At 34.4% G+C, this 11,682-nt stretch overlaps 1 protein-coding gene across 1 annotated transcript; it reads right to left on the reverse strand.

Moving 5' to 3' along the window:
* Positions 1–8,944: 8,944 nt before the first annotated feature.
* LOC142606252 (uncharacterized) lies at positions 8,945–11,167 on the reverse strand. Its single transcript, XM_075777636.1, has 3 exons — positions 9,981–11,167; positions 9,792–9,928; positions 8,945–9,444 (listed from the first exon to the last, which is right to left on the reverse strand). Exons 1-3 carry the CDS (start codon positions 11,165–11,167, stop codon positions 8,945–8,947), a joined length of 1,824 nt encoding a protein of 607 aa, XP_075633751.1.
* Between the last annotated feature and the right edge of the window lie 515 nt (positions 11,168–11,682).

Below are 11,682 nucleotides of genomic sequence, written 5' to 3' on the forward strand. Positions count from 1 at the left end.
GTATAAAGATTGAGTATAAAAGCCTTATAAATAGTTAAATATATACACCGCAAATTAATGAACAAAAAAAACAAAAAAGGTTATGTTGGCAAAGTCTGACTTTTTTGCATGAAAATACGTAGGAACATTACAGCCAAAAAAACTGGTAATATGGTATTCCCCCAAACTTATTCAAGTTGAGATCAAGAAAAGCCGTGGGTTGAATTTGCTTGCGGAAGGGATAATTCAACTGGGTTTGGCAGCTTGTTCAAGAAAAAATGAATGAGATAACGAAAAAACTTTCTTTTCTTTTTGTTGTTTATCAATTGGTCAAGTCTTTATTTTACAGGTGAGTTTCCATTAGAGTTTGCAGAACAGAAGCTGAGACAGTGAAAAGACTACGAAGAAAAACATATGTTTTGACATTTATTGATTGATAAAATCTAGGAGATCTGTGTTAATTAATTAAGAACTGGGTTTTATTATCAAAAAAAAAAAAAAAAAAAAAATTAAGAACTGGGTTTTGAAGAAAGTTACTGTGCAGGGTGTCCCCTCTAAAATCCCAGGTCCTAACGGCTACGTTTACGTGAACATTGACCCAAAAATAAAACATTTTACAATTGATGAAGTGATAAATTGTTAATGGCAAATTATAATAAAATGATGTCACTAATAGACTATGATGAAAATCAATAAAAGTTAAAAACTTGCCAACTTAAATTTTCAGGGTTCAAATCCTCGTAACTATCAAATCATAACAAGATGATGCCAAAAATACTACAAAAATGATTGTGTTTATACTTTATAACATTACTCTGGTACTTCAAAATTGTGTCAGCTTATACAAAAGAAGCAAGAATTGGAGGGAAAAATTAAATGATCCTAAAGAAAAAGGTATTTGGTTATAAATTAATATTAAAGGAAATTTTAAGAAATTAAGTGAATAATTTTACAAAAATGAATTAGTTTGTTTTATTGTTTTTTTGGAGTTATTTTACAAAAAAAAAACTTTTTTTTTGGTGGTGATAACTTGATAGTTGAAAGAAAGAAGAATTGAATTCTAAATGTCTCTGTTTTTATTTAATAGGCTAAATGTCTTTGTTAAAAACACAAAAGTGCTCTTGAGTTGCAAGACTTTTGATTTTGATTTATTTATTTATTTATACAAATATCACATTAAGAGACTTTAATATATATCAATTTTTCTGTACACTATCCTTTTGAACAAGTAAGCTCTTGGATATATCTTCTCTAAAAAAGGAAAAAGAAAAAGAAAAAAAAAAGATCTCTTGGATATAGGTGGGTAACGAGAAATTATACAGTCCTCTAGTGAACCATATTACTTGTCCACCATTCCACTAAAAGGCTCCCATTTGTTTAAAATTGTTGAGTCAGTAATTAGTTTTTGTTTTAAAAAAATTTCTAACTCAACAATTTTAAATAGGTAGGAGTCTTTTAGTGGAATGGTGGACTACGTCACTTGTCCATCATGAGAACCTTATAATTTCACATGGTTAACAAGTCAAACTTTAGTTAGTTTTTCTAATAAATCTTTTTAGATCTAATTATGATGTGCACGTTATAATACTGACATTTTCAGGTTATTGATGATGCCACATAAACTATGTACATATTAATTATTTGATTAAATTTAAGAAATTTAATAGTTTACATTTTTAAGATTTACATTATAGACTAAAAAAATGTTACAATGTATACAATTTACATGAGTAGTAAAGCTTACAATGTGTATTTATTAGGCTCTAGCTAAAAATACTAATAAAATTTCTTATTTGTGATAATTATAATTTCTAATGATCATGGGGGTTCATTACTAATAAAATTTCTTATTTGTTATGATCTTTGCATGTTGCTCCCATTTTAACTAAACAACAGCTTCGAAGTAAAATCAATAAAAATAAAAATAAAGTCAGAGGAGATCAAATTGAGAGAGAGAGAGAGAGAGAGAGAGAGAGAGAGAGAGAGAGAGAGAGAGGGATAGAATTTTTTAAGTAGAGATATAAAATGTAAATATTTAAAAATGCATTTCATGAAAATAAAATTACCATGAGAGGAGTGTGAAAGATATCACCGATTTTTTATACTTCCTCATCTCCTTTTTTTTTTTTTTTTTGGTAGAATAAGATGTACATAACATGAGAAGAGTGTGAAAAATTCAATGAAAAAATTTGTATCTATAGCTCTTTAATTTATTATTGAAAGGAAAAAAAAATTAATTTTAAACCATTTTAAAACTATCTTCCTTCAATTTACTATGCAGTGATTAATGGTTGTCTATCTTTAATTTAATTACATGACATTTTTTTAATGAGTCATATAATTTATTTAAATGATACACATAAATAATCTTATAAATCTCCATATTACGAGTTAGAGGATATAATTTCGGATTATCCTTATTATTACAACTTTACAAGGGCGCTTGATGGTGCTTATTTAAGTTATGGATAATGGAATCTTTTACTTTTAACCGTGTATTAAAAATTACTTACGACAAGTCAACTTCGAAATTTTAAATACATAAATGAGCCACCTCATGCGACACTTTACCTTAGATTTATTTTCATGAGAATCATCGTGTAACATGAATTATAAATTATCAGTGTGCCCAAAAGTTTAACAAATAATAAATGCCAAACTTACGTTCTTAATCAATACTCTCTTTATTTTTCTTCCAAAAAAAAATATTTTTATTTTATTTTTTATACATTAATCATGGGTGAGAGATTTGATCCTTGGATATCCTTGTTAGAAAAGTTGAGCTATATAGCTCTTGACTTCTTGATCAATATTCTACCACTCACTTTCACACCGGAATTTAGTTTCCTAATTTAGATTCCTTTTTATAATAAGTAAAATTGAATATGTGAGATTTTTTACATTTCAAATGAAAAATAAAATGAAGACAAAGTTTAAATTTAAGACCACCTAATTAGACACCACATATATATATATATATATATATATATATATATATATATATATAAATCATATTACTCTTAAAATTGAAACTAATATGAAATGGTAAATTTAAATACTTGATCAAAGTTATATCAGTAAAGAACTCATGTTAAGTGGCAAAAGACATTTGTTTCATCCAAAATTCATTATAGTTTATTTTAAGTGGTAATCACTAATCAGTCTAACAACATGGTAATTGGTTACTTCCTTTCCAAGTAGAGAAAGGTATCTGGAGTCTGCACCCATAATATAAGGCAAGAAAGAACTAGCAACTTTTGGGTTTAGGATAATGCAGATTATTTTAAGCATTTGACATCTCAGAGAGGGTACCGTTACGGTAAATAAGTTAGATGCCATTTAAAATTAATTCTTTTATTTTTTGAATTAAAAATAAATGCAAATTGTCTTGAGCATTGACTCCCAATTTTTATTTTTTATTTTTACTATTTTTCTTCCCTATCAAGTATCCATATTCCATATGGCAACTCTCAAAAGGATTCACATAGGGTGGGCTCATTAGTCTAGGATGTAATGTAAACACAAAACCAAAGCTGTGGCAAAAGTGCATCTTAAATAAGATAGCTAAAAAAAAAAAAATTTTGAGAATATATTATGCAGAATTTTTTATAGAGAAACATCTTATACTGAATTGAATATATAGAAAATAAAATTCAGCTCAATATTTTTCAAAAGATCGATGTATTAATAATTTTGCAAAAAAAAAAAAAAAAAGAGAAAACAAAAACGTAAATACATAGAACAATGTACGATTATATTACAGATTTTAATAAAAAGAATTGGGACTTAGACAAAGGCTATATATGTAAGATTATATCTTTTATTATTATTCAATTTATTTGTACAATTATGTTGGCTTAAAATAATTTAGTGAGAAATTATGACAGTAAATTTGTTTAGGAATTAGTAAAAACTCGTTAATATATTGTGTATATATATATATTTCTTCAATTTACTTATCATACTTCAAAGAGAAGTAATGCACAAAAATACATACTATTTATTTTTCTCAATTACTCCAATTAATAAGTTTTAAATTTTCGCTTAATTTGAAATCCAATTTGTGTGTGTAAGTATTATAAGTTCAGTCATATGTATGTATATGTATGTACATTATATGGTACAATACGTGATTTTTACAACTAGGTTGTGTTGTCTATACTCATTAATAACTTTTATATTCCCAGGGAAAACCACTTGCAGTGATAAGTGGCCTTGTGAATAATTTGTAGATTTGTGTTAATAACTCATTATTCATAGCTTTATATTTCTACTTGTATGTGTTTGTTTGAATAGTTTGAGTCAAAACTTTAGATTTGTGTTAACGAACTTTATGTCAACTCTCATAACTTATATAGATATGAGAGTATGTACGTGTTAAAAAATTTGGTGTTTATGTGTAGCAACTCTCATACTGATAATCTATTACGTCAAGTTGCACCAAGTTAACAGTGAGGGTAGCTAAGCCTATATGAGACTTCGAGACATTTCTTAAACTAAACTAATAGACGTGAAAGAATTTATGTTTGAAATTTTGAATGTCAAAATCTATCCAAGTCCAAGTAACCAACAGTAACTATGATCCTTTTTCTTTTCTGGTAAATTCTGAACAAGAACTTGTTACGTGTACGTGACATGTGCTTGAATCACGTGAAATACACACGTGCACATGCCTTGAACATATCATTATGAAATTCATGAGGCCCTTGATTAGTGCATCTAATTGTGAGTTTAATAAAGTCAAAACCCTAGGCTAAACCCTAAGAAAGTCAATCTTGGTGATCTATTTTTAGGGACTGATTTTGGAAATCTTGGCGATCAAACGCACTTAGACAATTTTGACTCTATCCAGACGTCGATTTTTGGTAGGCACGTTTGGCTTGGACTAAGTGCAAGTGCAATTACAGATCAAGTGGAATCCACATAAGCAATTAGAGATTTAATTAGGTGCTAGTTTTTCTATATATGACCTAACAAGTAGCAACATTTTAATTTGATCAAGGTCATAAAGAATCTCCATGTGCACTCTCTCTTATTATTAATTTACTATATAAATGCTGAATGCTATCACGGTTTGTACAATTCGTAGTCAATTTGAAGAGACTGGTCTTAACTTAATTTTGGTGTGCTTCTGTACACACAAACAACACAAGTGGAATAATAACTAATAATGCATAATGGAAATTCTCGAGGCATATCACATGGTTTTGATCTTCTTTCTGGAACCCCAAGTGCAGATTGAGACTTTTTTGAGTCCTAGATGGTAACCTAGAGATTTTGGTTTCCTTGTGAACTGCGGAGGGTATCTATTGTTAAAGGACAATTTCTTTAGTATGCCGAACATAATTTAATGATACCCATTGCCTATAGCTGCTGCCAGATCCAGTGAGTTTATTGCCCCCCTCCTTTTATCCCCCTCCATTTTAGTTATCAGATTGTATTGTAGTTATATATCAAACCGTAAACTATGTCACTTCATCTCACAATTAATTAGTTCTAAGGAAGGTATGCTTATAAGTCTTTTATGACATTCAATATTATGCTCCGTGGGCCTATTTTTAGAGCAATTGTTGAGAGCCGAATTGTGATCCCCCAACAATTTCCCCTCGTGATGACCTTGATTTTAATACCACTTGTTAGATCTTGAGCTATGCTATTTTATTTCAAAATCAATTGATGATGAAGAAAACACTCAAATCTTTTATGACAAGTAATATCGCACCCTACAAGTTTGTTTTTATAACAATTGTAAGGAGTTGAATTGTGATTCTCACCGTAGTATATATTAAAAAAAAAAATATTAAGTATTTGAAAAAATGAAAAAAAAATTATGATGAGTTGGTTCAACTTGTGTTTTTCTTTGACAAAATAAAATTCAACATTCCATATCAAGAAAGTAGGTGGAATATACAATCTAATGGTTGGGCACAAAACAGGAAGCCTTCCCTCTCCATTAATTTTAAAAATCAAAATTTTGTTAAAATGTCTTTATTATTTCGATAATATATATGAGATGGCCGACAATTTGGGATGGTGAAGGAAAGAACAGGCACTGTGCTTAAGCGTGGTACGGCAACGCTAATAAAGAATGAAATAGACTTCCAATTACTAGACCATTAATGTCAACTGTCAGCTGAAAGTGTGGTTACAGATCTTTGTTGGGTTAGTTGCTGGAGAAATTGGGCAAAACTAGTTTGATCTTCATTTAATTATTTTCTTACAACTAAATTTCAAGGTTATGTGTATGTGCAGGAGATCTTTAAGCTTTAATGTCAGAATTTAAGCCTTGCACCTCATTACCAATTTAATTGTTGACTTTATATTGCACCTTTTAAATTTGGTGTCATTTTGATATCATTCCTTAAAATTTTGGATTTTTGATTTTAAAGATTATATAGTATTTTTTTTATACAAGATAAAAATTTTACTCTAATTTAATCTAAGTGTATATATATGTATAAAACTCATTCCTAAAAACTTGAACTCTAATTCTTAACTTGAACTCTAATCCTTACCTTTCACACCATACAAAAACTTAGTTGACTCATGCCAAGGGTGCACAGTAAGTCAGTAATAGTGATTATATTGTATTTTAATTGATTCAAGTTCTTTTTGTTTATATTTGTTGTTAAGGTGGCCATTAAATGCCACCTAAACTCAGAAGTCAAAATTACCTAGTTTTAATAGGCTAAAATTACGTTTAATTCTGTATGAGTGGGAATCAATCACCAACCTAATAATAGGTAGAAAAATCAAACCTTAATACAAATAAGGAGTCCAGATAAGTTTTATTCAAGAGACATAACTCTTCTGTCAATAACTAATTTAACATTAAATTAATCTCCTATTGATACGCTAGTGAAGCAACATCATTTTTTAAGTGGGGAGTTATTGCATGACTAAAGGTGTGTCATATTATGGCGTGATTATTTATCACTTTTATTCACTTACATATTGTTTGTTTTATCCTTCTCCCCCTCCAAAAAAAAAAAAAAATCCCATATAATAGTAGGTTTTTTACACATCAACTTTTAGGGGTGAGAGGATTTTTTTTTTTTGAAAGTGGAATGGATTTTATTAAACATTAACCAAGTCCAAATATAGAGCTTCTAACGCAGGGGGAGGGGACTCCAACCATTCAATCTCATCAACCAACCCTCTAGCAAACTTTGCTAAACAATGAGCCACCCCATTAGCTGTACGCCTCACCCACCCAACAGACATAGCTCTAAGGCCCGTACATAAACACTGGATATCCCCATACAAATGTCCCAAACGTGAGTTGTTAGGCTGTGAGCGTGAGATAGTCTGCATGACTGACTCATTATCACCCTCTATAAGAAGCTCAGCGAACCCCGCATCCATAGCAAACTCCAAGGCCTTGCGACAAGCCAAAACCTCAGCCTCCTCACAGTTTGAAATAGGTGGACCTCTCGTTGCCAACGCAGCCAACACTTCGCCCTCCTCGTTGCGTATAACTGCACCGAACCCTGACGCATTTAAATCCTCGAAGATGGCTGCATCAAAATTCAGCTTAAGACCATTTTTCGGTGGTGGACTCCACTGGGCTTCTCTCACATTGGACGTTTGAACCGCTAAGTGTCATTGAGCTTCTTTATACTCCACTAGAAATTCCGTTGCTCTCTTGTTTAGCCAAGACGGGTCTTGCATGCTCCCTCTATGGATAATAGTGTTCCGTTGACTCCAAATCACCCTGGACAAAAAATAGCTCAAGCTCCTTGGTTGTCAGTTTTTTTAGTAGCTCCTCCACTAGTTGCAACACATCAATCTGACCTCCCACCATTTTTTGCAAACGTCTTGCATAGCCTGCCCACACATCCTGAGCCACACTACATTTCCATAAGGCATGAAGTGCAGATTCAGGTTCTCTGTTGCATAAAAGGCATGTGTCATCCTCCACGATTAATCTTCGAGCAAGCTTCACATGAGTGGGCAAAATATCATGGCAAGCGTGCCATGCAAAGATGCGGACCTTGTTTGGAATTTGGAGTTTCCATAACTTACCCCAAACCATGTTGTTGCCCACCGTTGAAGAGCTTTCACCATTCATATCATTCTGTCTCCTTAACTCTCTAGCTAGATGGTACCCTGTTTTAACTGAATAATCCCCCTCTGTAGAATGCAACCAAAACAGAGCATCATTTGTTTGTCGTCGACTTTGAGGAATCCGAGAGATCGCATCTGCGTCCTCAAGGTGAAACTTCAGATCAAGTAGTTGCCTATCCCAAATCTTGGCTGACCAATCAATTAGCTCTGACACCCGCCATTCCCACTCGTCGTCCATCGGTGGATGCAACACCTTATTAGTAGGATAATTCGGAATCCATTTGTCTTTTAGTACCCGAATTTCAGACCCATCTCCCACCCTCCAACAGCTTCCTTTCTCCAGGATCGGTTGAGCCGCAATAAGACTCGTCCACACATAGGAACTATTAGGAACATCCTCTGCCTCCAAGAAATTGCACCGTGGAAAGTACTTTACTTTGAAGCATTTATAGAGCAGCGTATCCTTATTTTTTAGCAACCTCCAACCTTGCTTGGCTAACATAGCCAGGTTAAAGCAACGAATATCCCTAAAGCCCATTCCACCCTCCTTCTTTGGTTTAGATAGTGAATCCCAACTCCTCCAGTGGATTTTCCTCTCATTTCCCACCTGCCCCCACCAAAATCTTGCGCACATGGCATTGAGCTCATCGCAAAGTTTCACAGGAAGTTGAAACACCCTCATAGTATATGTTGGTAGAGATTGAGCAATGGCCTTTATCAACACCTCCTTTCCAGCTCTAGATAGCAATAACCCCTTCCATCCTTGTAACTTTTTCCACACTTTTTCCTTGAGAAGGGCAAAAACTTGATATTTTGAGCGTCCAATCAGTGTTGGTAAGCCCCGGTAGGATTCGAATTGGTCCACTTCCTTGGCATTCGGTCTAGTTTTAATCCAATTTCACTGCCCACCATCCGTGTTGCTACTGAAATATACTGAGGATTTTTCAAAATTTATTAGCTGCCCAGAAGACAAGGCGTAGAGCTGCAAAATATCTGCTATTTCTTGAACTTCATCATGAGTAGCTTGGCAAAATAAAAGGGAGTCATCTATGAACAGTAAATGAGATATACTAGGAGCTCTCCTACATATAGACACTCCATGCAATTTGTTCTTTGCCTCAGCTTTTGCTAAAAGTGATGAAAAGCCATTTGCACATAATAGAAACAAATAAGGAGACAATGGGTCACCTTGACGCAGCCCTCTAGACGGAATAATATTACCGTAGGATTTTCCATTGATACGGATTGAAAACGAGGCGGTGGTGACACAACACATGACTCGCTCAATCCACATCTCAGGAAATCCTAGTTTTGTCATGATACCTTTCAGGAAGGCCCATTCAACCCGATCATATGCTTTGCTGACATCTAATTTCAGCACAAGGGAACATCTTCTGCCTTTTTTGCGACAATGCATAGCATGTAAGGACTCATATGCAATAAGAAAGTTATCAGTAATGAGACGGCCAGGTACAAAGCACTTTGAGTGGTAGCAATCAAATTGGGGAGAATTTGCTTCAATCTATTTGCCAAGACCTTTGAGATAATTTTGTACATAACATTATAAAGGCTAATGGGTCTGTAATCAGTAATTTTTTCCAGTGATTTTATTTTCAGAATGAGAACAATATGCGTATAATTAAAATCAAGTTCCATAATTCCATTATTCAGAAAATCCAACACAGCATTAATCATATCATCTCTAACAATATGCCAAAATTTCTAATAAAAAAGAGCATTTATACCGTCAGGTCCAAAAGTCTTTGTTGGTCCCATTTGGAACAACGCTGCTTTAATTTCCTCTGAACTGTAATCACTGGACAAAATATCCCGCATATCAGGAGACACCTTAGGATGTACTGCAACTAGGCACTCTTCCAACCTGTCACAATCACCGGCCTTAAAAATATTCTCAAAATATCTGACAGCCACACCTGCTATCTCTTCCTCCTCCTCCACCCATATTATCATCATGATTCTTTATTCCTTGAATAAAATTCCTCCGTCTTCGTTGTGAGGCCTTGGCATGAAAGAGCTTTGTATTTTTATCTTCATGCTTAAGCCAAGAGATCCGAGAACGTTGTGCCCAAAAAATCTCCTGTTTAAGCAAGAGGTCATCCAACTCCTTATTGGCCATTAGAAACTCAGCTTTATTTTCTTCAGTGCACTCAGCCATATTCAAAACCTCAATCCTCCTTTGAAGCACCTTTATTTTTTCAGTGTCAGGATGCGTTTTAGATGCACCCCATGCATGCAATTCCCTACCACACTCTACAATCCTCTCTTTCACATTGGCCAAAGCTGGACCCGTGCCTCCCATTTTATTCCAACCTTCTTGAACCACCGCTTTGCAATCCTCCCACAATAACCATGCTTCTTCAAATTTAAATCCCATACTACTCCTTGACAGGCGGTACTTGGAGGTCTTGGTCTGGAGAATAATTGGCAAGTGATCGGATGCATGAGATGACAAATGTGTTACCGTGCTCTTTAGAAACTTTGCTCTCCAGTCCACAGTAGCAACAGCTCGGTCAAGGCGCTCTTTTGTATTGGCCGGTCTAAGTCGCTTATTATTCCATGTGAAGGGGTAGCCAAGAAATCCCAAGTCTGATAAAGAACATTGTTCCAACACCTCACGGAACTCATCCATTTGCTTGTATGAAGGAGGTCGATGACTGAGCTTCTCAGTAGAGTGCAATATCGCATTGAAATCTCCAATACACAGCCATGGACCATCCACGAATGAAGACAAGTGTGATAATAGAGCCCATGACTTAGCTTTCTGACTAGACTCAGGCCATCCATAAAAGCATGTAAGAAACCAAACAAATCCGTCCTCTTCAACCACCCTTGCTAAGATGTGATTCTCAGTAAAATTAATAACATCCATTGAAACATCCCTTTTCCACAACAAAGCCAACCCACCCCTTGAATCATGCTTCTTAACTATTAACTTGTTAGGAAATTTAATCTCCCTACAATGCTTCTCAAACCCAGCTTTATTAAGTCTTGTTTCCATTAAAAAACAAACCATGGGTGCTTGATCCTTCAGAAGCTTCTGAAGGCTACGAACTGTCCAAGGGTTCCCAAGCCCTTGGTAGTTCCAACACAAAAGCCTCATTGTGATTGGCAAGGGTGTTCCGACACCCCTGACTCTTCAATAATTTCTAAAAATTCTTGTGTTTTTCCACGCTTGCAACCATGCATCCCCATACTGTCTGCGTTCTCCTCCTCCAGGATGGCCGAAACTCTTCTTTTCCCCAGAGAAGTGGATTCACCCTTAGCTTCCTCAACATGCCTATACTCCATACGTATTAACCTGTTCCATTTAGGCCGTGGCTTGATAAGCCCATTCTGTGTAGCATTCAACCCATATTCCCCATTAGTTTTCATTACCTCACTCCCTTCAATCGAACTTGGCCCCATACAATTACTTTCCATGCACGTTGAAGCCATAATTCCCTTGACAGCTACGTTCCCTTTATTCTTGCAAACATTAAATCCCTTAGAATCCGGCCCGTTTTCTAAAATCTCGCCACCCTCTTTATTGCGAAAATTATTTCCATTATTATCATCTGTAACGTCTACCACCGCCTCTGTTGTGTTCTGCTGCTTCCTATTTCGTGAAACCACCTC

Source organism: Castanea sativa, chromosome 8 (genome assembly GCF_040712315.1).
Source record: "Castanea sativa cultivar Marrone di Chiusa Pesio chromosome 8, ASM4071231v1".
Taxonomy (NCBI): domain Eukaryota; kingdom Viridiplantae; phylum Streptophyta; class Magnoliopsida; order Fagales; family Fagaceae; genus Castanea; species Castanea sativa.

Coding starts and splice junctions, on each gene's coding strand:
- LOC142606252 (XM_075777636.1), bottom strand. CDS start 11,167: ATGAGGCTTTTGTGTTGGAACTACCAAGGGCTTGGGAACCCTTGGACA. Junction 9,929..9,980: donor GGAGGAGGAAGAGATAGCAG/GTGTGGCTGTCA, acceptor TGATTGTGACAG/GTTGGAAGAGTGCCTAGTTG. Junction 9,445..9,791: donor AAAGACTTTTGGACCTGACG/GTATAAATGCTC, acceptor GTCGCAAAAAAG/GCAGAAGATGTTCCCTTGTG.